Source organism: Balaenoptera physalus (assembly GCF_965194825.1).
Source record: "Balaenoptera physalus genome assembly, chromosome: 2".
Classification (NCBI taxonomy): domain Eukaryota; kingdom Metazoa; phylum Chordata; class Mammalia; order Artiodactyla; family Balaenopteridae; genus Balaenoptera; species Balaenoptera physalus.
Window position 1 is genome coordinate 112,990,858 of NC_138883.1, and position 26,853 is coordinate 113,017,710.

General features: G+C 45.8%; 1 protein-coding gene across 2 annotated transcripts in view; it reads right to left on the minus strand.

Moving 5' to 3' along the window:
• ITGA11 (integrin subunit alpha 11) overlaps window positions 1-26,853 on the minus strand; it is a 127,118-nt gene that overhangs the window by 73,026 nt on the left and 27,239 nt on the right. For both annotated transcript variants that reach the window (XM_082445119.1, XM_082445120.1), the window contains exon 2: window positions 22,982-23,093. In XM_082445119.1, the coding sequence (XP_082301245.1) occupies window positions 22,982-23,093 (112 nt within the window). The remainder of the gene's footprint in view (window positions 1-22,981; window positions 23,094-26,853) is intronic.

The window sequence follows — 26,853 nt, forward strand, 5'->3', positions numbered from 1 at the left end:
ACAAGCATCATCACAGCTGTTGATTTCACAAGATTGGCTCTCTGCCTTGTTCCTGGAAACTTCTGGGTCTACCTCAGCTTACATCCAGACAGCATTTTCCCCCTGATGTGCAGAAGTACTTAGAACAGAAGAGCAAAGAGGGAGGGAAGGTGACTGCAAAGCACATTTTCAACCCATCTGAAGGGAAAATGAGATCCTGACCCACTGACCGTCAAAAAGAGAGTGGCCAGTTTGTGCCATCTAGCTCAATGCCCTCCCCTCCTCACAGCCTGATGCCAAGTCTCACAGGGCTGCTGTCCTTTTTTCACCACACCTGGCATTCTCATTCCTGCCTCTGTGCATGCGGTCCCCTCATCCCAAACCGCTGAACTGGCTCCATTCCAGTCCAGTTCCACTGAACTGGCTTCAGTGCCTCTTCCTCCAGGAAGCACCCCTTGATCTCTCAGCTGAAAGCTCTCCCTCAGTTCCCGTGATGCTTTGTACCTCTCTTGTCTGTTTTTTTCTCTCCTTTAGATAATCTGCCTCTAGATAGCAGAGAGAGACCGTGATCCATCTTTAAATTTCCCCCTCAGTGCTGGTCAAAGTACCTTGAACACAGTCAAGGCTCAATAACTGTTTGTTGAGTGAAAATGAGGAGGCTGCTCATTTTTCAAAGACAAGCTGAATCTTCACTCTGCTTGGGATGTAGCTGGGAGCAGAGCTGGGCTGGGCTCTTCTGGGTGCCATCTGCAGAGGGACCACCAACCTTGGGGTGCCCTTGGCCCAGCTCTCCCCAGGAAAGTGGCTGTGGTCTGATGTCCCTCCAGAGAGGCTGTGTCCACAGTGTAAAAATCCCTTCTCTTTTCAAAATGTCTGATAAACTCTTGCTTGTTTTTCCAAGTCATGCTGAGTCTCCCCTCCCCCCGTCGCCCCCAGTTTTATCACAACTCTTTCCTCTGGAAATGAAACGTAAACATAGCAATAGTGTGGGCAGATGTTTCTCAGTGGAATGTACAGTTTTAATTTCTTGGTATGTGCCTCTTCTGCATCCTGGGTGGGCCTGTTTCCTTTGGCTCATAATTAGGATGGTGATAGTTTGTATGTGACCAGTGTACACGCCGAACAGCTTGTTTCATCCTACCCACAGCCAGGGGAGGCAGCCAGACAAGGAGAGGTAGTCCCATCAGACTGCAGAAGAAAGCAAGGCCCAGAGAATGTCCAGATTCTCTGGGTAGAGGCTGAGGCACGACTGGGACACCCGGTATTCTGACTGTGTCCATGGTTCTTTCCACCAGCCATGTGGACTCAGATGAGGTCAAACAAGAGGAGAGGGCCTGGAGGCGAAAGGACAGATACTCTTTTTCCATCCTGGACCTGTTGACCTGTCTGTGGTGAGCTTTGATCTATTCCCGGATGGGCTAAGTGACCTGGGGTGATCCACCTGCCCTCTCTGGGCATCAGTTTCCTCATCTGTAAAAAGAGACGCTTGGATAATTTCAATCCAAAGGAATAGTTATTGAGCCCTTGCTGTGTGCCAGGCACTATGGACTGAAGGCGAATGAAGCATAGTTTACACCCTTAGTGGTGTGGTGGGGCTGAGAGTGTGGAGAACATTGTTGCGAGATGGGGCGGGGGCGGGGCACGGAGGAGGAGCCCTCGCTCAGACATCTGGGAAGGCTTCCTGGAGCAGGCAACTCCTGGATGGAGGCTCCCGGGTGGATAGATGTCATTCAAGTGAAGAAGGGGCTGAGTCCTGCAGGGAGGACTGACAGCTGGGTCCTGATGGTGCCAGCTCTTAGGTGCGCTATCTAACGTGTCTTCCGTGGTGAAGGCTGGGCCTGGGAGGGACAGACAAGTCCCCGTCTTCACAGAGCTTGTGGTGGAGTCATTCTCAACCCAGGCTCGCATCACTCATTCCTTGTCTTCCTCGCCACCCACACCTCCCTGACATTCCAAATCTGCTCCATTCTCCCCTCACTTGCCCAGAGAACTCTACATAAGTGGCCTGAAGTCTAGACAGATGGTTAGATGCCTACCTGGTTGAGAAGCATCACATTGTCCCCCCTCATCAGGTCATCCCTACCTGCTTTCTGGTCTCTATATTCCTGCCATTGGTCACTCCTTTGGATTCAGGCAGTGAGGGTCACTCTCCACATAAGCCTGGAAAGGAGCTAACCCCTGAATGCATGGGAACTCACAGACTCTTAAAAAAGGATTTAGTGGTTTCAGAACCTGGCTGGGCATTAGACTTGCCTGGGGATGTTTAAAAGTATAGATTCCTACCTTTAGAGAGTCTGATTTTGTTGTCTTGGATTGGGCTGAGGAATCTGTATTCTTTTTTTAACTTTCACAGGCAATTCTCTTCTGCCAGCTTCAGGAGTCCCTAGATTATATTATCAGGTGATCATCAGGCTTTGAAATAATGGAATTGGGGACAGGGTGCCCCAATAAGAAGAGTTGACAAAAGTGGGTCATGCGTTCATCTACTTTCAAAGCACTTTATATAAACAAGTAAATAAATGAAAGCATGCAAGCACGAATGTTTGGGGGGTGTGTTTAGTATGTGTCAGGGATCGTGCTAGGCGCTTCCCCTGACATTAACTTACTTAATCCTCGCAAGAGTCCTGTGAGAGAGAGACAGCAGTCTTGTGTTGAAGCTGAGGAAACTGTAGCCCAGAGAAGCTAGGTCACTCACCCAGGTCACACAGCTGGCTAAAGGGCAGCTCCTTGGCCTCTCTCTCCCTCCTGGTCCTCTCCTCATCTCTGGGGAGTGGATGGGGTGTAGGAGAGCAGAGTACACAGAAGCCAACCCTGTGTTCCATCAGGGAGCCCTGAGCTGCCTCGGGGAATCATTGACTCTGCCGAATCCTTCGAAGTACTTTCTTCAGTCGGGTTAAAGATTGCTTTCTCTCCTCCCCCTTCCGGACCGTGAGTAACAGCTACTCTGACAGCATTACTCTCATTTTGAGAAGCCATGAAGAAACAAAGGCTGAGGACTCACTTGAACCACTGGAGAGCGAAGCCTGTCATGACATTTTTGGAAACGTCCTCCTCCTTGGGTTACAAAATCCTTGGCTCACGTGTGGCTGACAGGGTCTTGGTGCTCTGGCCAGGTGTCAGGCCTGTGCTTCTGAGGTGGGAGAGCCGAGTTCAGGACATTGGTCCACCAGAGGCCTCCCGGCTCCACATAATATCAAACGGCAAAAGTTCTCCCAGAGATCTCCATCTCAATGCTAAGACCCAGCTCCACTCAACGACCAGCAAGCTACAGTGCTGGACACCCCATGCCAAACAATTAGCAAGACAGGAACACAACCCCACCCATTAGCAGAGAGGCTGCCTAAAATCATAATAAGGTCACAGACACCCCAAAATATACTACCAGACGCGGTCCAGCCCACCAGAAAGACAAGATCCAGCCTCATCCACCAGAACACAGGCACCAGTCCCCTCCACCAGGAAGCCTACAAAACCCACTAAATGAACCTTAGCCACTGGGGGCAGACACCAAAAACAACAGGAACTGCAAACCTGCAGCCTGTGAAAAGGAGACCCAAACACAGTAAGTTAAGCAAAATGAGAAGACAGAGAAACACACAGCAGATGAAGGAGCAAGGTAAAACCCATCAGACCAAACAAATGAAGAGGAAATAGGCAGTCTACCTGAAAAAGAATTCAGAGTAATGATAGTAAAGATGATCCAAAATCTTGGAAATAAAATGGAGAAAATACAAGAAACGTTTAACAAGAAGAACTAAAGAGCAAACAAACAATGATGAACAACACAATAAATGAAATTAAAAATTCTCTAGAAGGGATCAATAGCAGAATAACTGAGGCAGAAGAACAGATAAGTGACCTGGAAGATAAAATAGTGGAAATAACAACCTGAGAGCAGAATAAAGAAAAAAGAATGAAAAGAATTGAGGACACTCTCAGAGACCTCTGGGACAACACTAAACACACCAACATTAGAATTATAGGGGTCCCAGATGAAGAAGAGAAAAAGAAAGGGACTGAGAAAATATTTGAGGCGATTATAGTTGAAAACTTCCCTAATATGGGAAAGGAAATAGTCAATCAAGTCCAGGAAGCACAGAGAGTCCCATACAGAATAAATCCAAGGAGAAACATGCCAAGACACATATTAATCAAACTATCAAAAATTAAATACCAAGAAAAAATATTAAAAGCAGCAAGGGAAAAACAACAAATAACATACAAAGGAATTCCCATAAGGTTAACAGCTGATCTTTCAGCAGAAACTCTGCAAGCCAGAAGGGAGAGTTGAGGACATATATGGCAGGACATTTTTAAAGTGATGAAAGGGAAAAACCTATAACCGAGATTACTCTACCCAGCAAGCATCTCAAACAGATTTGCGGAGAAATTAAAACCTTTATAGACAAGGAAAAGCTAAGAGAATTCAGCACATCCAAACCAGCTTTACAACAAATGCTAAAGGAACTTCTCTAGGCAGGAAACACAAGAGAAGGAAAAGACCTACAATAACAAACCCAAAACGGTTAAGAAAATGGTAATAGGAACATACATATCGATAATTACCTTAAATGTAAATGGATTAAATGCTCCAACCAAAAGACATACACTGGCTGAATGGATACAAAAACAAGACCCATATATATGCTGTCTACAAGAGACCCACCTCAGACCTAAGGACACATACAGACGGAAAGTGAGGGGATGGAAAAAGATATTCCATGCAAATGGAAATCAAAAGAAAGCTGGAGTAGCAATTCTCTTATCAGACAAATTAGACTTTAAAATAAAGACTATTACAAGAGACAAAGAAGGACACTACATAATGATCAAGGGATCAATCCAAGAAGAGGATATAACAATTGTAAATATTTATGCACACAACATAGGAATGCCTCAATACATAAGGCAAATGCTAATAGCCATAAAAGGGGAAATCGATAGATTTCATAGAAGGGGCCTTTAACACCCCACTTTCACCAATGGACAGATCATCCAAAATGAAAATAAATAAGAAAACACAAGCTTTAAATGATACATTAAACAAGATGGACTTAATTGATATTTACAAGACATTCCATTCAAAAAACAACAGAATACACTTTCTTCTCAAGTGCTCATGGAACATTCTCCAGGATAGATCATATCTTGGGTCACAAATCAAGCCTTGGTAAATTTAAAAACATTGAAATCGTATCAAGTATCTTTTCCGACCACAACGCTATGAGACTAAATATCAATTACAGGAAAAAAAATCTGTAAAAAATACAAATACATGGAGGCTAAACAATACACTACTAAATAACCAAGAGATCACTGAAGAAATCAAAGAGGAAATCAAAAAATACCTAGAAACAAATGACAATGAAAACACGATGACCCAAAACCTATGGGATGCAGCAAAAGCAGTCCTAAGAGGGAAGTTTATAGCAATACAATCCTACCTCAAGAAACAAGAAACACCTCAAATAAACAACCTAACCTTATACCTAAAGCAATTAGAGAAAGAAGAACAAAAAACCCCCCCCAAAGTTAGCAGAAGGAAAGAAATCATAAAGATTAGATCAGAAATAAATGAAAAAGAAATGAAGGAAACAATAGCAAATTTCAATAAAACTAAAAGCTGGTTCTTTGAGAAGATAAACAAAATTGATAAACCATTAGCCAGACTCATCAAGAAGAAAAGGGAGAAGACTCAAATCAATAGAATTAGAAATGAAAAAGGAGAAGTAACAACTGATCCTGCAGAAATACAAAGGATCATGAGAGATTACTACAAGCAACTCTATGCCAATAAAATGGACAATGTGGAAGAAATGGACAAATTCTTAGAAAAGCATAACCTTCCGAGACTGAACCAGGAAGAAATAGAAAATATAAACAGACCAATCACAAGCACTGAAATTGAGACTGTGATTAAAAATCTTCCAACAAGCAAAAGCCCAGGACCAGATGGCTTCCCAGCGAATTCTATCAAACATTTACAGAAGAGCTAACACCTATCCTTCTCAAACTCTTCCAAAATATAGCAGAGGGAGGAACACTCCCAAACTCATTCTACGAGGCCACCATCACCCTGATACCAAAACCAGACAAAGATGTCACAAAGAAAGAAAACTACAGGCCAATATCACTGATGAACGTAGATGAAAAAATCCCCAACAAAATACTAGCAGACTCCAACAGCACATTAAAAGGATCATATACCATGATCAAGTGGGATTTAGCACACTAATTCAAGGATTCTTCAATATACGCAAATCAATGTGATAATCCATATTAACAAATTGAAGGAGAAAAACCATATGATCATCTCAATAGATGCAGAAAAAGCTTTTGACAAAATTCAACACCCATTTATGATAAAAACCCTCCAGAAAGTAGGCATAGAGGGAACTTACCTCAACATAATAAAGGCCATATATGACAAACCCACAGCCAACATCGTCCTCAATGGTGAAAAACTGAAACCATTTCCACTAAGATCAGGAACAAGACAAGGTTGTCCACTCTCACCACTAATATTCAACATAGTATTGGAAGTTTTAGCCACAGCAATCAGAGAAGAAAAAGAAATAAAAGGAATCCAAATTGGAAAAGAAGTAAAGCTGTCACTGTTTGCAGATGACATGATAGTATATAGAGAATCCTAAAGATGCTACCAGAAAACTATTAGAGCTAATCAATGAATTTGGTAAAGTAGCAGGATACAAAATTAATGCACAGAAATCTCTTGCATTCCTATACACTAATGATGAAAAATCTGAAAGAGAAATTAAGGAAACACTCCCATTTACCACTGCAACAAAAAGAATCAAATACCTAGGAATAAACCTACCTAAGGAGACAAAAGACCTGTATGCAGAAAACTATAAGACACTGATGAAAGAAATTAAAGATGATACAAACAGATGGAGAGATATACCATGTTCTTGGATTGGAAGACTCAACATTGTGAAAATGACTATACTACCCAAAGCAATCTACTGATTCAATGCAACCCCTATCAAACTACCAATGGCATTTTTCACAGAACTAAAACAAAACATTTCACAATTTGTATGGAAGCACAAAAGACCCCGAACAGCCAAAGCAATCTTGAGAAAGAAAAATGGAGCTGGAGGAATCAGGCTCCCGGGCTTCAGACTATACTACAAAGCTACAGTAATCAAGACACTATGGTACTGGCACAAAAACAGAAATATAGATCCATGGAACAGGATAGAAAGCCCAGAGATAAACCCACACCCTATGGTCACATTATTTTTGATAAAGGAGGCAAGAATATACAATGGAGAAAAGACAGCCTCTTAAATAATTGGTGCTGGGAAAACTGGACAGCTACATGTAAAAGAATGAAATTAGAACACTCCCTAACACCATACACAAAAATAAACTCAAAATGGATTAAAGACCTAAATATAAGGCCAGACACTATGAAACTCTTAGAGGAAAACGTAGGCAGAACACTCTATGACATAAATCACAGCAAGATCCTTTTTGACCCACCTCCTAGAGTAATGGAAATAAAAACAAAAATAAACAAATGGGACCTAATGAAACTTAAAAGCTTTTGCACAGCAAAGGAAAACATAAGCAAGACGAAAAGACAACCCTCAGAATGGGAGAAAATATTTGCAAATGAAACAACTGACAAAGGATTAATCTCCAAAATTTACAAGCAGCTCATGCAGCTCAATATCAAAAACCAAACAACCCAATCCAAAAATGGGCAGAAGACCTAAATAGACATTTCTCCAAAGAAGTTTACAGATTGCCAACACACACATGAAAGGATGCTCAACATCACTAATCATTAGAGAAATGCAAATCAAAACTACAATGAGGTATCACCTCACACCGGTCAGAATGGCCATCATCAAAAAATCTACAAACAATAAATGCTGGAGAGGGTGTGGAGAAAAGGGAACCCTCTTGCACTGTTGGTGGGAATGTAAATCGATACAGCCACTATGGAGAACAGTATGGAGGTTCCTTAAAAAACTAAAAATAGAACTACCATATGTCCCAGCAATCCCACTACTGGGCATATACCCTGAGAAAGCCATAATTCAGAAAGAGTCATGTACCACAATGTTCATTGCAGCTCTATTTACAATAGCCAGGACATGGAAGCAAACTAAGTGTCCATCGACAGATGAATGGATAAAGATGTGGCACATATATACAATGGAATATTACTCAGCCATAAAAAGAAATGAAATTGAGTTATTTGTAGTGAGGTGGATGGACCTAGAGACTGTCATACAGAGTGAAGTAAGTCAGAAAGAGAAAAACGAATACCGTATGCTAACACATATATATAGAATCTAAAAAAAAAAAAAGGTTCTGAAAAACCTAGGGGCAGGACAGGAATAAAGATGCTGACATAGAGAATGGACTTGAGGACATGGGGAGCAGGAAGGGTAAGTTGGGATGAAGTGAGAGAGTGGCATGGACATATATACACTACCAAATGTAAAATAGATAGCTAGTGGGAAGCAGCCGCATAGCACAGGGAGATCAGCTCGGTGATTTGTGACCACCTAGAGGGGTGGGATAGGGAGGGTGGGAGGCAGACCCAAGAGGGAGGAGATATGGGGATGTATGTATATGTATAGCTGATTCACTTTGTTATAAAGCAGAAACTAACACACCATTGTAGAGCAATTATACTGCAATAAAGATGTTAAAAAAAAAAACAAACCTTGGCTCAGAGGTTGGGGAGAGGCAGCGGGGAGAGCACAGAGGGGAGCTGCTGTCGCAGGTAGAGCCATCCCAGGTGGGCCAAGCCACTGTCCACTACCCTCCTGCCCTCTGCCTGACTTCATTTCAGCTGGGCCCTTCTAAGGTTTGCAGGGGAAAGAAAAAGACAGGAAATCTCCACCTCTCCCACGTGCGGCCACCATCCCCAGACTCTTTATAACAACAATGTCCAGCTTTCGGCTTCCCTGAGATTTAGAATGCAGACTCCTAGAACCATTCTCTCCTTCTCCTCCTGTGGGCCTGTACCTAGCACCAAAGATGCAGAGACGAGTAAAAGCAAGCCCTACCCATGGGGCTCACAGCCCCTTTTCTCTCCTTACTTTCTGAGCTCTTTAGTCCCCATCCCGTCTTCTCTGCTCTTCCCTCTTCCCCATTTCATTTTCCATTTCTCTTAACTGGCTTTTTCTACTACTCTCTCTCTCTCTGTCTCTCTGCATTATTGGCTCAGGGTGACTCATCACAGCTAAATCAGGAAGAAGTGATTCAAGAAAGAAAGTGGGGAGGATTTAGGAACTCAACAGAAAATGACAGAAACCTTGTCAAGATGGTCTCAAATCAATAAGAAGCCTTTGCCATTGGCTGTGTATCTGAGTCTTACTGCTGTGTGGAAGAGAAGTTGCTGAAAGAGAAGAAAATAACAGCTGCAAGAGTTTGAAATCCCGAGGGGCCCTTGATTCTTCACAAAATAGTCAGGGAAAGTTAGAAGAAGGTATTCTATCGAAGCCTGGAGAAAACAAGGGTTAGGTTAGTGATGGATCACAGTTAACATTAGTGAGGAAAAAGCACGTATAGCACGCTGATTTGATTTTCTAATCGTATGTAACTTTAAAACATGTTTATTCCTCTTTGTGGTTTTCAATAAGGAATTTAGTTTTTCACATTTTGTAGCCTAACCGAATGGAAGCAGGTGTGGTCCTTAGTGGCGTCCATGGGAAGCTTAGATGACTGGAGAGAAGAGCTGTTACCAGGCAGCCTTGCTCCCCCTAGTGTCAGCTATGATGACTGCAGATAAAGTGCCAAGGAGCGAATAAAAACTGAATACCAGTCGTAAAAATTCAAGCCTGTGAAATTATAAAGCCATTCTCAAGATGGAGTGAATTTCAGCATGAGTTTATTTTCCACCTCATGTGAGGAGCTCCCCTTCCCTCTCCTGTTCTGGTCTTAGGAAGGACATTGGGGTCACAGAAGGAACAGTGTTGGCGGCAGAGGAGGGAGGGGAGTGGAAGAGCCACAGGCTGCTGATGGGGGGGATGGCGGGCATGGCGGGTGGAGGAGATGCTGAGCTGGCAAATCCCTCTGGCGTCCCCGAACTGCCCAAATTAGATTTATTTTCTTTCTTAGAGGTTAGAAACCAGGAGACTTTCCTTTCAATGTTTCCACTACCGAGATTGTGCCTCTTACCCCCAAAGCACGTAGAAGTTGGCTTCCTGCCCCGCCTGGATCAGCACTATGGTCATTCTACGGCCCTGAGGACTGGCCTTGGCTCTGACTCTGGTTGACCAGGTCGCGAGTGTGTCAGAGGTTACCTGGGCCCTCGCTGACATACTCCTCAAGTCTAGGACTTTCCTGTGTTGGTTTGGTATTTAAAAAAAGAAAAAGAAAAAAGGAGAGAGCATGAGAGAGAGCTAGCAGAGAAGAGAAAACAAATCTCCTGGAGATGGGGGGTCATTTGCAGGCTGCATCTTAAATACTCACACTGCCCTGAGAATTCTGGCTCGCTCTGGGGCCAACAGGCTCTCCCTGGCTGCTCTCAATGCTGCTTTGTGTTTTTGAGGGCTTGAAGGAGCCCCCAGCTCCTGCCTGTGAGGGTGACTGACTGGATAACTGTCCAGCCCTCTGTGGCTCACTCTTTTCTTGTGCATGTGCTGCCTGCCTGCCAGGGTCTGCTGGGTGGCTTGGCCCCGGGCCCTGGGCCAACATTTCCCCAACGACTACAGTTTGTCTCTCTTTCTTCCTCTCTCTCGTGTGTGTTGGGTGGTTTCATCCTATCCTGGGCTTTGCTTCTGCAGTGATTTATCTGTTAACCAGCATGAGTCATGGTGCCGGATTTTATTTGTTCCAAGAGAAAATAGCAGAGGGCATTTATGCACTGTGGTGTTGGGAGCCCGCTCTGGGGGCCCAAGCCAGGAAAAGAGCTTAGGATGTTCCTTAGTGAGATTTCCACAGCAACAAAGTCTGAGGCTGCCCCAGCCCTGACAACTGTCACCGAGGAGGGGGGACGACTTGGATAAGATCTGTCATTCTGCCCAAAAAACTGGCCCCAGGGGTCCTTTTCCTGGAAACCTCTCCTGGACACCATATCCTTTCTTGAGGAACAGGCCCACAAAGGGAACTAACTTACCCAGCATCTGCCCATAGTAGACACTTCACACACCATCTCCTATTTCTTCCTCAAAGTACTCTTGGGGGTTTGCATCATTGTGCCCATTTTACAGATAAGGAAACTGTGGCCCAGTATGTGGATGTGATGTGCTCAAGTTCCCATGGCTTGGAAAGTGGCTGAGCCCAGGTTTGTGTGGTTCTGAAGCCTAGGCTTTCCCTGCAGTAAGGGCCACCCTAGTGTACCTTCACTTATCTGCTGAAGATCTGTGCCCATTTTGTGACATTGCTATAACCCTGCAGAAAAGGGCCACAGATGAGAGACTGGGAAACCTTGGGGTTGGTAAGGAGGAAATGACAGGGCCCAAGGGCATCACCACCTGGGCCTAGGCTTGCCAGCCAATTTTTGTGGATTTATTCCTCATGGATTTCCTTTCCAGTCAACCCTAAATTCCATCATCAGTGGGTTTTAGACATGAAAGATCCAGTGGAAATGCAAACTTGTTATCTGGGAAGGTCAGTAGATGAAGGTATGGTAGAAGAATTAATGCCTTACCCAAATTCTACTAGTATTTAGTTTAAGTAGATATCACCTAGTGATCTTGAGACAAGGGACCCAAGATGGTGGGTGGACTAACCCTTTGGCAGTTTTCGCACATGTAGCAGGTGGAAATACTACAGGAAGCAGAAGCAATGCTGGACTGGGTTTTGGGAGACCTGGGTTTCAAGGGTGACCTTGGTGTAGGCTCTTTCTAGCTCTGGGCCTCGCTTTCTTTGCTTGTAAAATAAGGAATTGGGGCTAAATAATGTCTAAGACCCCTCTCAGCAGGGGGAGCAGTCCTGAAGGCCAAGCCCACCCGTGTTCACTGTGTGTCCACCTGTACCTCGTGGGCCTGCTCCCAGCCACCCTGCCCCTTCTCAACCCATCTCTGCCTCTGAGAATCAGGGTCCCCTGAAGACCCCAGCAATGGTGACCCTGTTTTCAGGCTAAGGAGATAGCCCTGTGTGTGAAGATACCATGTCTTCAGCGAGGTCTCCGGGGACAGATGGGGTGTGAACCTGTGTCGGACAGGTGCATTCCAAGTTTATCCACCTTAGGGGCTGAGGGTGTCCATCCTGTGTGGCGCCAGGTCTCTGGGAGGAGGTAGGGGTGGAGGCGGAGGTGGTGCGGGGTGCTGGCAGGAGCTGCCCTGGGGGGACGGTTTGCTTCCGAGCCCGAGCCCGGCAGGTCTCTGGATCTCCCTCCCTACTGCCTCAAGGTCCGTCCGCAGGGCACCCAATCACACAGGCCCTTCAGCATCTGACCTCACAAACTCTGAGTTCAATTATTGCAGAAGAATCCAAAAGGATCCTTCAAAGCGGCAGGAGGCTGTCTAGGACCCCTCGTGACTTTGGATGAGCCAGGCCACCAAGTCTGTCCTTCCATTGCAGACGGAGATGACAGTTATGTTTAAGAGGCTCCCTTTTGCCCAAGAGAAGCCTCTGTTTCCCATCATGACACCCCAGAATCGGGGAGACCAAGGCTGTGGTGTCATTCCGCAAGAGCCAGTGCGTCTAACTTCCTTCTCAGTCTCCCCTCCACCAGATCGCCTTTCTCCATTTTCTCTTGGCTTCCAGGACCCACCCTCTCACTGCCCTGTCCCTCTCTGTGTGCAAACCCTCTCGGCCCCAGCCAGGGTTGCCGCCAGGTAGTGCCCTGCGGATGGTGCCTCAGGTCAGGTGGACAGGTGCCAGGAAGCCTGGGCTGGGCTCCTTCCCCTTCCCACAGTCAGGGGTGCAGTCAGGCCCATGAAACTGATAACATTGGTGGCTACGTGCAGAAGCAGGGTGGGCAGCGGGGTACAGGGACACGGTGGCCTCCCTTGGCTTTGGTCACCCTCTAAACCCCTATCTTGCCCATTTCCATCAGAGATTCTGGTGCAGGAGCCAAGAGGGGAGTGGAAGAAGTGAGGAGGGAAGAAGGGATGGGGAAGGGGAGGAAGCTGAAGGGGCAGAGGGGAAGAAAAGTTGAGGAAGTAAGGAGCGGTGAAGGAAATGCAGAAATCAGGAGAAGGGAATGGGCCAAGAGAAGAAAAAAGAAAATTGAGAAGTCGGAGAAAGCAGAGGAAGGGCTACGAGAGACGGAGCGGCTGCAGGTGAATGACGAGAATGAGGTGTGAGCAGCTCTTCTCAGAAACAGCCTCTTCTCTGTCCTCCCAACCCCACCTCCAGCCCATTCCCAGTTGTCTCTGGGTCACCAACTTAAGAAACCAGGCATAGAGATCTCTAGGGCTGTGGTTCTCAGAGTGTGGGCCCCAGCAGCACCAGGGCCACCTGGGAACTTGTTAGAAGCAAATTCGCAGGTCCCACCCTAGACCTATGGAATCAGAACTCTGGAGGCGGGGCCCAGTGATCGGATTTAACAAGCCCCCCAGGGGATTCTGATGCACACCGAGGCTTGAGGACCAGCGCTCTAGAATGGTACTGCAGGTGTCTCGCGTACATTGCAATGAGTCTCGGCAGGAACTCTAGACTTATTCTGTGCGCATGAGTGTACATCATGAGTCTTTCGTACATCTCAAGGGCTGGTCCTGTAAAGCATTTGCCCAGAGTTGCAAGCTCCCAAGCTAGGCCCCTTCGGCGGCTTCTGGGAGAGGCACACACAGATAAGCCCTCACAGCACTGCAGCCCAACCTCCCTGTCTGGGAACACGCAACCTGAAGGCCCCTGTCCCCTGCTGCCAGCTGTCCAGCTGCACTCTTTTGACCCTTGGATACTTCAAACCAACGGGACCAAAGATTAGCTCACCCGTTCCCCCAGAGTCTGTCTCCTGTTCCTGGATTTTGCTTTTTCACTATCTTCCCAGTCAGTGAAACAAGTCCTCAGTCATCCTTCATCCTGGTTCATCTCTGACCTCACCCCCCTCCATTCTTGCCCGGCTCACTCTGCTCCAGCCACACACACTGTTCCTGGAACATCCCAAGCATCTTCCCACCTCAGGACCTTTGCCCTTGCCATTCCCTCCGCCTGGAATACTCTTTTCTCAGATATCCATGATTGTCTCAGATTCTCCGTTTTCTTTAGGTCTCTGACTGCTGTCACCCTAGCGCTGAGGCCCTGCCTGATGGCCTGTATGAGGGAGCAGCCCTCCCTCCCACCCGCTGCTCCCAAGCCCCCTTATCCTGACTAACGCTTCTCCATTGCACACGTCACCATCTGACAGATGATGGGCAACTTCATAATGTGTCTTGCCCCACCAGAAGAAAAGTCCCATCAGGACAGGGACTTTGAAGTTTTGCTCACCGTTGAATTCCCAGGACCTAGCACAGGTTCTCAAGAATGAATGCATGAACTATTGACACTCATAAAGCAGGCCCCTTCCTCCAAGCCCCACCCCTTAGGTCCTCCACCCACCTAGACTTCTATAGCCTTCCCACCAGACTCCTCACCTCCAGGATCTCCTCCCATATGGTAGCGTAAGTGATCACCCTAAAAATTAGAACTCTAGTGAACCACCCTCCTGCTCTAAAACCTTCAATGGCTCCCCACTGCCTCCCAGATATAATCCCCGCACTCTGGTATTTAAGAAACTCTGTGGTGCTGCCCTCCCTCTCCCAGCCTCTGGTCTGGTCTACTGCTCTGCTTTCCATACCTTCTCTTCCAGACACATGGGACAGTGTCCTTTCTCTAAACGTGACCTCTTCTTTTCCAGCCCTGTACTCTTACCCATGCTGTTCCTTCCATCTGTTATACTCTTCTCATCCCTGTCTATTCTACACATAGAAATCCTACCCATGTGGAAGCCCCCTCCTCCACGACCCTCTCCCGATTCCCTCCCCCACCTAGTCCTGCTGAATTAGTAATTCCCTCCCTCACGTGAACTCCTGCGACCCTTCCTGTGTGTCCTCTCTTGGTATTTATCATCCGGGCTTGGGGTTCTGTGAATATACACCCTCTCTTTCTGAATGGACTCAGCATTTTTATGTGAATCTGCTAGTGCTGGGTCTTGGGACATCACAGCCTCGACTCTTATGGGGCCAGCAGTGTAGCTGGTCAGGAGGGGCACCACTGCGGTCTGACTGTAGCTTCCCAGTCAGTCTCTGGGCTGGGGCTGCTTCTGCCCTGTGCTGTCTTAGGCCTAACAAGACCTGGGTTCCAGACGTAGCTCAGACACTTATTATGTTATCTCTCTTGGAGTCTCAGTTGCCTCATCTGTAAAATGGGTACAAGCCTATTTCTCTTACAAGTTGCTCACATCCCCGAACCTGTGGCCCAGGGAATTCACATGCCCTATTGTTCTTAAAGCCCACTGAGTTCCAAAGGGTTCCCCTTGTGGAACCCACTGAGGCTACCAGGTTCCTGCTTCCCAGCACCCCTGAGGGTAGAGGGTGAAATGCGCCACTTCCCTGAGAGCTGAGGCTTCTTTCTCTGGGGTGAAAGCTTCAGTGACAAATTGGAAATTTGTGGGGCCTAGCTCTGTTTTTTCTCAGCACCAGGAGGCTTCCTGCTCCAGTGGACCAAAGCCTTGGTGAGGCCCTCTGCAAACCCTACACCAGAGTTTCTGGGACATCAAACGGTCTTGAAAACCAATTGACTTAATGATTTCAATGTACATACATTAGAGTCATGTGGATTAAATTTCTCTGAAAATACACAAGGGCTTAAAAAGCAGGGGCAGAGAATACTCATCCCAAGAAGAATTTGTCTTCTCTTTTCATTTTTTGTGTGTCTGTGAGTGTTGTTATTGTTGCTGAAACCAAGGCATGTGCAAAACCGTTCAAGATGTCTGAAGCACAGTCAGTTTTGCCAAGTTTGAGTTCTGAGTTGGGAATGTGGTGGGCAGGAGGTGAAGGGTTAAGAGAATAAAGTGGCAGCCCCACTAGGTCTGTCCCCTTGTCCTCCAACCCATTTACATCAGGGTCTGGTGCCCTTGATGTTCAAGGAGGCTCACAGCCTGATAAATGGGGGCCAGACCTCATTGGTGCCTGTGGTCGGAGACAACTGGTGGGTCCTTCTCTGCGGCAATATTGGGACCTGGATTTTTGGGCTGGGGGCCGGGGGGTGATGTTGTTTCCCACTGGCATCTCCCGATCCTCAGTGAAAATGGTGATCCTCAGGAGGCCCCAGTCTCCCTGCTAGAGTCCTGGGGAATTCTTTAAAACACAGATTCCCTGGCCCCACTGCACGCCCAGGAGATGCAGACCAAGATGTGCCAGCTCTACCTTAAGGGCTGGAAGCTGGGTCCACACCCAGGAGACAGAAGACCCTGGGTCAAAGTGAGCCTCTTGACCAAGTCACCAGGGGCCTGATTTCAGATTTGGCTGCTTGCTGGGTGCAAGCAACCCAATCTTCCATTTCCTGCTTTACTGATTATAACATTCAAATTTTAGGTATTTGTTGATCTTGCCTAGCACCCTGAGATAGGTAATTTCATATTCATTTTGTGCATGAGCAAATAGAGGTGTGGAGAGGATGAGAGAGCTTCTTCCAAGGTCTTCCTCCAAGTGGCAGTCTTTGGACTTCAAACCCTTGCTCTTGTCCTTCCTTTGAGGTGCCTCCTGGCATGGACTTCAAACAACATGTACCACTGGGGTCATCCCTGTGCATAACTGCCAGGTGGTGTCCCCCAAATGACATTGACATTGACCTGTCTTTTCCCCTGATCCACATCCATGGGGTCTTAGGTCTGGATAAAACTCTTGGAATGCTGCCTACGGGATGAGAAAAAATGGGGGCCTGGGGAGAAAGTGGAGATGGGAAGCAACCAAGTAGGGTATGCAGTGGGGTCCATGCAAGTGAGGACAGGGATTCCTGAAAGGTCCTGTGTGCTCCTGTCTATTCTGCAGGAGGTGCAGCTCCCTGGGTCTCCAAGGCCTCTCTGTTTCTCTCAGCCAGAAAACACGCTCTGGTCCAGCGGCTCCCATGATGCTTCCGGCTGCACTCAGATCAGCAAGAGTGACCACGAGTCAATTCTATTGTACCATTCCGCTCATCTAAGCCCAACCTCCAAGACCGCATTCAAATGCGCCTCTTCTGTGAAGCTCTCCCAGAGACCCCAGCCACAGAAATTTCTCCTTTCAAACTCTGGCTGAGTTTCTGCTGTGAGTGAGACAACTTGCTGGCTGCTCTCATGCACAGGGATATGAGGCTAGTGTCCGATAAGGGAGGTGAGCCATGGGCATAAGTGACTCCAACACAAGGTAGGAAATGATATGGGCCATCAGAGAAAGGACTTAGGAAGGGTAAGGCCATTTTAGGCTAGGAAAAGGATCCAGAAAGCCTTCATGGAGAAAGTGGTCTTACAAAGACGAACATAATTAACGCCAGGTTGTATTTTGTCTTGCATTATTTTTTAATTATTTCAAGGATATTAGTGTCGACTCCTCAACTGGTCTGTGAGTTATTTGAGTGTGAAATCATACCAAAATTTTGCAGAGTCTAGTAAAATTTATTAACAGAAGCTTAATAAACATTGGTCAAAACAAATTCAGTCTTGGAAAAGTCAGTTCCATTTAATCTTTGACCATTCATACCATGTATAGAATACGGATGTTGTGCATCTGATGTCTGGGCTGGTTGAGAGAGACTCAAACCATTAATTCAGTCTCTCAAAGTATGTTCTTTTGAGCATCTACTAATTTCCCGGGAGCATACCCCTGATTTCAGGAAGAAAGACAAGGAAATAGGCAATTACTATCCATTTTGATAAATGTTATGAAAAGGAACATCCAGAATTCTATGGGTACAACTAATCTAGTGATGGGAAGGGATGGTCAGAGAAGGTTTCTCAGAGGAAATGATATTTAAGTTGATTAAAGAACATGAAAGAGGACTTTGGGACTTCCCTGGTGGTCCAGTGGCTAACACTCTGTGCTCCCAATGCAGAGGGCCCAGGTTCAACCCCTAGTCAGGGACCTAGATCCCGCGTGCCACAACTGAAGATCCCACATGCCGTAATGAAGGTCCTGCGTGCCACAACTAAGACCCGGCGCAGCCAAATAAATAAACAAATAAATAAATAAAAATTTTTTTTTAAAAAAGAAAGGGCTTTTAATTCCAGCCATAAACAACTATGAAAGCTAGATAAAATACATGAAACAACTATTTTCAGGCATTAGACAGCACTAGACAGCTCAATACTTGAGCAAAGGTAAGTACAGGCACTAAACCCACATTTACCCAGCTTCCTCTCTGAGGGCACTTTCCTATTGCAGCACAGGGAAATAGAGTCCAGTCAGATAGCAGCAGTCTTGCTGGGTAGAGGAAACAGTGATTGGGGCTGAGGCTGCAAAAATAACTAGGATTTGGTGGAAGCAGGCAGAAAGGAGAGCACCACAGAGAAAGGACCCCCTAAACTCTGCTAACATTTCCCCTTAGGGTCTTGGCTGACCCCTAAGCTGTCCATGCGTAGTGTGAGATTCTGGAAAATCTATCAAAGAAGAGCCACGGGGAGCAGATATTTTAGAGGCTGCCCAGTGCTTAGGAGGTGTTGGGGTTCATGCCCAGTCAGAATAGAGACATTTTAATGACTGCTGTGGGCTTTCAGTTGAGACCTCAGGAAATCTACGCCCTAGGAGTAAAGGCTGCACCCTAGAAGTAAGGGCAAAACCAGATACCTGCCCTAATCAAGGCCCAAACCAAGCTGTGCTAAGTTCTAGGTGGTTTCACCAGTATTTTAATTGCCCATCAGAACAAAATGTACTTAAAGGAAGGTAACACAATCTATAGCCTCTACTGTGTACAATTCACAATGTTCAGCATAGAATAAAAATATATGTATTAAACAGGCAAAGAATCAGGAAAAAGTGACTGATAACCATAAGGTAAAATAGTCACTAGAAGCAGACTCAGAGATGATCCAGATATTGGAGTTAGCCAAGAAGGACTTCAAAATAACTGTGATTAATATGTTTTAAAACATAGAGTCAAAGATGGGCAAATGGGAGAAAGATAGATTACTTTAATAGAATTAGAGTCTATAAAAAGAATCAAGTGGAAATTCAGGAATTGCAAAACAAAATATTTGTAATTAAGAATACATTGGATGCATTTAGCTGCACAATATACCTCATGTACACAGAAATAAAGTTCCTGAGAATATATTAATAAATAGAATCAATTTATGTATATATACATATATATATATACACATATATACATGTGTATATATATATATATATATATATATATATATATATATATGAATATGTGGTGACCAAGTTTATCCCAGGAATACAAATTGGGCTTAATATTCAAAAAAATCAATGAATATAATTAATATTAACAGAATAAAGGAGAACCATATAATATCTCAATCTTTGCAGAAAAAGCATCTGATAAAATTCACCACCTATTACATACACACACACAGAGACAAACACAAACAAATAAACCTCAGAAAAGTAGGACTAGAAGAAAACTTTCTTAATATGAAGGTATCTACAACAAACAAATCAATAAACTACAGTTAACATCTTATTTAATTCTGAAATATTGAAAGTTTTCCCTCTAATAAGGGAAGTAAGAAAATCATGTTTGGGATCACAACTTCTATTCAATCTTGTACTGAAGGTCCTGGCTATTGCAATTAGGCAAGAGAAACAGAAATAAAAGCTATGAAGATTGGAAAAGAAGAAATAAAGTAATTACTTCAGATGATCTGCTTGTATACATAGAAAATTCAAAAGGATCTACAAGCAAACTATTAGAAATAATAAATGAATTTAGTAAAGTTGCTGGATAAAATGTAAATATACAAAAGTCCATTGTATTTTTCTATACTAGCAAAAGATTGGAAAATGAAATAAGAATATTCTATTTTAGGGACTTCCTTGGTGGTGCAGTGGTTAAGACTCCATGCTCCCAATGCAGGGGGCCCAGGTTCGATCCCTGGTCAGGGAACTAGATCCCACATGCATGCTGCAACCAAGAGTTTGCATGCCACAACTAAGGAGCCCACGTGCTGCAACTAAGGAGCCGGCAACCTGCAACTAAGGAGCCCCATGAGCCGCAACTAAGGAACCTGCCTGTTTCAACTAAGACCTGGCACAACCAAATAAATAAATAAAAAATAAAAAGAATATTCTATTTTTAATTAGCATAAAATATTGAATACCTAGGAATTAATATAATAAAAGGTACGCAAGAGTTTTACACTGAAAATTTCAAAGCATTATTGAGAGAAAATTTTTTAAAAACTAAATAAATGGAGGGATATACATGTTCATGGTTTGGAAGACTCAGTATTATCACGATTTCATTTCTCCCCAAGTTGATCTATAAATTTAATGCAATCCCAATCAAAATCTCAGCAAGTTTGATTAGGGGAAATTGACAAGCCTATTCTAAAATTCATAAGGAAATATAGAGGACCTAGTATAGCTAAAACAATCTTGTCAAAGAAGAACAAATATGGAGAACTCACACTAACTTCAAGACTTACTTTGAAGCTACAGTAACCAAGGCAGCTTTCTATTCTATGGAGTAGAATAGAGGCTAGAAATAGACCCATACATATAGGGTCACCTGATTTTCAACAAAGATGACACTACAATTTAGTGGGGAAATAGTCTTTCAACAAATGGTGCCAGATCAATTGGATATCCATATTAAAAAAAAATTTTAGATCTTTATCTCACATCTCATACAAAAATTAATTTGAGATGAATCACTGACTTAAATGAGAAAGCAAAATCATCAACTTCTGGAAGAAAACAGAGGAAAATATCTTCATGATCTTGGGAGAGGCAAAAATTTCTTAAATGGGACACACAAGAAACACTAACTATAAAAAAGACAGATAAATTAGACTTCACTAAAGCTAAGAACTAACTCTGTTCATAAAAAGATACCATTAAAAGAATGAAAAGGCAAGATAGAGACTGGGAGAAGTTCTTTGCAATGTTTTTCTCTGACAAAGGATTTGTGTATAGAATATATTTTTTAAAGTCCTATAAATCAATAAGAAAAAGACACACAACACAATTTAAAAAATGGGCAAAAGACTCAACTGGACACTTCACAAAATAGGACACCAAAATGGCCAATAAATTTACAAAAGTTTACTCAACATCATTAGTCATTAGAAAAATGCCAATTAAACCCACAATTAGATACCACTACACACCATCAGAATGGCTAAAATTAACGACTGATAATACCAAGTGTTAGTGAGGATGGGAAGCAACTAGAACTCTCATGTTACTAAAAGAGTTTAAATTGGTAAACCATTTGGGGAAAAAATGCTTGGCAGGTCCTACAAAAGCTAAACATATACCTTCCCTTTAACTCAGTGATTCTATTCCTGAGTATATACCGGATAAAAGTGAGTGCATATGTTCATCAGAAGACGTGTATAAGAATGTTAATAGTATCTCTACTTGAAATAGCCAAAAATGGAAACAATCCAAAGATCCATCGATAGTAGAATAAATAAATAAAACGTGGTGCATTGCTACTGTAGAATATTACACATCAGTGAAGAAACATCAAGTATGAAACATTCAACAGTATGTTAAACCTCAAAGACATAATGTTGAGTAAAACAGGTCAGGTACAAATGAGTACTTAATGTGTGATATCATCTATATGAAGTTCAAAAACAGGCAAAATCAATCTATGGTGATAGGAGTCAGAATAGTGGTTACCTGGAGAGGAACTGACTGGGTGGGAGGCACAGGGAGCTTTCCAGGGAGCAGGAAATCTTCTATATCATGTTCTGGGGGGTGATCACAATGGGCATATACATGTGTAAAAGTTCACTGGTTTGGACACTTAAGGTGTCTATGCTTTATTGTATCTAAGTTATACCTCAGTAGAAAGATAATAAGATACTCCTTCACAAAAAAATGTATGAGAGAATGTGTCAGATCTAAGTGGTAGGGTAGGGTGAGTGGGGAAGGAAGGTAGGAGAGGACATCACGGGAGGAGGGAACAGCATGTGCAAAGAAGCTCTGGAGAACTGGAAAAATGGAAATAATGCAATGTGGTAGAGTGTTGAGCGCAGGAAAGGAGGTGGGGGAAGCAAAAGGAGAAGAGGGTGGGAGGGTAGGCAGAGGCCAGATTGGGAAGAGGGCAGGTAGGACATTTATCGTCAGTGTTCACATGGTCCCTTGACTCGGCAAGGGCTTCTAAGAGGGCAAAGCAGAGGCCTAGTCCTTTCCATCTCAGGAAGGAAGGAAAGCCTTGCCTTCTGACAGCTGAAAACCAATCAGCAGGAGGAGAATGGCAATGAACAGTACACGTGCGTGAGGGATCTTATTGGGGCGATGAAAATGTTCTACAACTGATGAACTGCACAACTTGGTAAATTTACTTAAAAAAAAATCACCGAATCGACACTTGAAATGAGTAAATTATATAATATGTAAAATATAATCCAACAAAGTTATATTAAAAATCAGACGCAGACCCTTCCTGCCTCTTGATCGCCCCCATCCCGGAGGGGTCCTTGGGATCTCTCTGGCCCTCTCCCCGCCACTCAGCCTTGCTCTCACTTCCCTTTGCCCCACTGTTCCTGTATTTTAGCTTTGAGCACACTCACATCTATCCCCTCAGAGACATCCCGCTCCCCAACAGCTCTCCCAGCCGCCAGGACCAGAGGCACTGCCCCCACTGATGAGACCCTGAGGCCCTGAGAGGGGATGGGAGGGTAATTATTGGTTCTAGGTGCCTGCTACTTGTGCTGTCCCATAACCCGGAGAAGGAGGGGTGTTCATTCCCATTTCTCAGATGAGAAGATCAAGGCCTGTGACATGGGATGCTCATGATTTCATGGACAGGGGCAGATCCTAGGCAGCCCCTGACCTGCCACGACAAGAAGTCAAGTCCCCGGCAAGGGGGGCGTCTACACGTAAGGGCCAGTGCGGCCAGCCAGCCGATGCAGGGGCTGGGTGTGGGGCGGTGCAGGGCTACTGTGGAGGCGGCAGCTCTCACTCACCACTTCTTGCCGCTGATGTCATGCTGCTGCACCGTGTAGCCAAAGAAGGCGGCTCTGGAGCCGGGGATGACTCGGGGCTTCTTGATGTCCATGTTGAAGGTGTCCGTGAACCCTGGGTGGGGAGGAGAGGAGTCAGGCAGGTGGAGGTCCAGGGTCTTGGCTGTGGATGGAGTCTGTTCCCCTATCCCTGGGGAGCCCCAGTTCCTGTTTGGGGAGCCAACAGTCTGATGGCAAAGGCCCAGCCCCTGCCCTGGGGGAGCCAATCTGATAGGGGAGGCATAGGCATAAAACCTACTCTTAGAGAGACCAGGCGGGTCTGAAGGGGAAGACCCAGTCCCTTCCCGAGAGAATTCCTGGTCTCACAAGGAAGAGACAGTCCCCGTCCCCCTCCATCACTCCTTCCTCCAACCCTGCTCCTTCTAGCTTCTGCTGGTCTCCTCTTCCGTTTTTTTTTTTTCTCTTTTCCCTCCTCTCTCCTCCTTCGCTCCCCACTCCTCCCTCTCCTTCTGCCTTCTCTCACCTCTGCCTGTTAAAGAGTCACGGAGCTGATTTCCCACGTCTCTCGCCTCCCCCCACCGCCCCAGCAAGCCTGGGGTCCTAGTGGCCACGGCTCCAGCGCTGCTGGCTGACCATCTCCTTCTGAATCCATATGCAAAGTTCCGCCTGGCATACTGCTCGGCTGGAGCAGCTGAGGCAAAGCAGAAATTCCCTTAACCCTTTCACCTTGGCCCCTAATCGGTCAATTAACCGATTCCACCTAGTGGAGAGCCTTGGGGCAAAGCGCTTTACCCCTTTGGCATTCTTGTGCTGAATCACAAGAAATAGCAATTCACACTTGTATGCTGCTTAGGGTTCTGGGTCTCCTCACATTTGCCATCATTTACCCTCACAGGACTTTGGGGGAATGGGCAAGCAACATCCACATTTGGCAGAGGGGGGTTCAGACCCAGAGAGGTTGAGGCTGTCCAGGGGTACACAGTGGGTCAGCGGCAGCATCAGAGCCAGGACCTCAGGTACCTGCTCTGCGACCCCTTCCCTCCACGAGGCATTTTCAGGCATGTCTGGCCTCGTTACGTATCAGTACCTACAGGACCATCAAACTTGGGACCCATGGGATTTAAGGGGTGGGATCCTACCATGAGCCAAAAGTCTCAGATAAGTGAAAACCAATCAGCAGAACAAAACAGAGTCGACAGAATATCATTGTCGTTCCTTTCATGTGTAGGGCACTTTATAAATTTCACAGAACACTCACATACCTGCTATCATCTGATCTCCACGACAACCCTGTGATGTGGGCAGCAAAGGGAAAGCCGAGGGTCAGAGAGGTGAACTGACCTGCCCAAGGTCCCAAAGCCTGCTGGATAGGGACTCTCAATCTGAGGCTAGTACCCTTGAGCGTCCCTCTGTCCTTCCCTTGGCACGGACCCCCTGAGTCTGAGTGTTCAAGAGTGATGCCCTGGAGCATGTACTTGAATAAGGCCTACTGTACAGGACCAAGAGGTTTCTTCCACACTTTCTTTTCTGCTCAGCAAATGGATACAGTGGCCAAAAATTCCATCATTAGAGTCCCAGAATTAGAGTCCCCTTAGGTAACACTGGAACACCTTAGATTAGGGATGTTAGACATGTGTTCTCACTCATCCATGTCAACTGATTATTAGTGTTGCCTGGAGCACTGAGTTAAGAAGGATTCTGAGGTCAAGTCTGGGCTCAGTGGGCAAGACTAGTGTGATCAGTGAGCAGTACCTGCTGGGGATACAGGAGCAGACAGTGACAGCAAGTGGCTACGTAGCTGCCAACCCTGTCTTCATGATTGCTAATCTGCCACATGAACTTAGTGTCATAGCCCTAAGTGGGGGTGGGGGAAGAAGAGTATGCTATTTACATACTCTTATTTACAAAGCCCAGCCCACGAATGGACTTATCATCCTGGTTAGAAGCAGGCAGCCTTCGGGAAGAGGGGCCTGGTCGGGTGAGCACAGAGGGATGAAGGGGCACAGGTCCTTGGCCAATGAGGGCATGTCACAGAGCAGAGAGGGACACTAGTGTCACCTGTGCACAGCTGGGAGGTGGACAGAGAGAGGTCAAAGAAGAAGTGGAGTTGCAGATGAGGAACTCTCCAACTCTGTCCTAGGAATGGACACACACACATGCACACGCATGGATGTACACACAGAGAGGCACACATGTGCATGCACACATGCCCACACACAGACACACATCCATGCACACACATGCACAGGCCACGCACATTCCCTGACTGGGGGGGCCAACACTTTATCTGGCTCCCTGGTGCCCCCTGGAGATGTTCCCTGGTGGTCCTTGGTCCTCCCTTTCCTGCATCTGAGCCCAGCAAAGGGAGGTGACCTTGACAAGAGGAAAGCATGCTGGGCAGTCAAGAAATCCAGATCCACCCGCCACTCCCAGGCCGACAAGGGGGTGAGGGCCAGTGAAGCTAAGGCCATAAGTTGTGCCTTCAGGGCCTTCTCTACCATCAGTGCTTCTTGGGCAAACATAGCCAGAAGGATCCTTCCAAGACCTGTCAGATCCAATCATTCCTCAGCTCCATATGCTCCATCGTTTTCCCACCAACTCACAGTCAAAGCCAAAATCCTTACCTGCAAGGCCGTGCATGATCCCACTCGGTTCCCTCTGCCCCTCATTTCCTGTCCTCCCCCTCCATCCTTCTGCTGCAGCCACTCTGTCCCGCTTGCCGTTCTTAGAATGTGTCAGACCCGTCCCCACTTAGCATCTTTGCCCTGGCTGTGCCCTCTGCCTGGAAAGCTCCTCCCTGGGTTACCTGCAGGGCTCACTCCCTCAAGTCATTCAGGTCTCTGTTTCAATGCCATCTTGTCCCTTACCAGGACACCCTGTCACTCTTATCCCCCTTATTCTTCTTCATTTGTCCCCATAGCACTTATCACTAACATGTTACATATTTATCTGTTTATTGTCACGTGGCTGATATTCTATAATATTCTTATGTCTTCTAAGTGCCGAGAGACGCTGCTCACTGCTGTATCCTTAGTGCCTTGAATAAAGATCTAGCTCAGAGTCAGCAGTCAACAGATACTGCTTGATTGAATGGTTAGAGACCAGGACCCACATTTGGCTGGGACGCTCTCTCCCCTCAACGAGTAACAGGGGAAAAAATATTTACTGAGCACTGATATGTTCCAGGCACTATTCTAGGTATCTCACCAGTAATTTTATATTACTTAGTTAAATCTCACACCAACCCTGTGAAATAGATATTATCATACCTCTGGGAGGTTAAGTAATTTGCCCCAAATCACTCAGCTAGGAGGAAGTTAGAGCAAGCCCATGATCTGGTAGCTTAGGGCACTGGGGTGATGTGCTACCCCTGGGAGAGCAGTTTTTCAGAGAAGGACCCACTGGAGGCAGGGAAAATTCTTTTCAGAGAAACGGGTCTTCCCTCTTGCCCTCAGGTCCCACCTCCTCTGTCTTTGGGTTTGGCTGGGGGCAGCAGATGGGAGAGGAGGCTGGCAGCCCTGTGCTCCTTCCCTCCCCCCGGGGGCTTTGTCTAGGACTAGTCCTGTCTCCCCCAGTGTCCCCACCCCCCAACCCCCAGGACAGGATTAGTGAAATCTGGCCACAGGGAAGAGGACAAAAGCTCTCAGGGACGGGGCATTAAGTTACAAAGTGCTGGTTTCTTCCCTCGGTCGGCATTTGCTTCTGACCAAACCGAACCAACCAGAGAATGGATTTCCTAAAAGTGATGTCAAGTCTGACACCCTGACCTTGGCTCCTGGCCCGCTCCCCTGATGGCAGGTGGCTTTCATGCTTGGGGAATGTACTCTTCTCAGAGATTTATGAACCCCAAATACCAATAAAAGAAAACAAAGTTG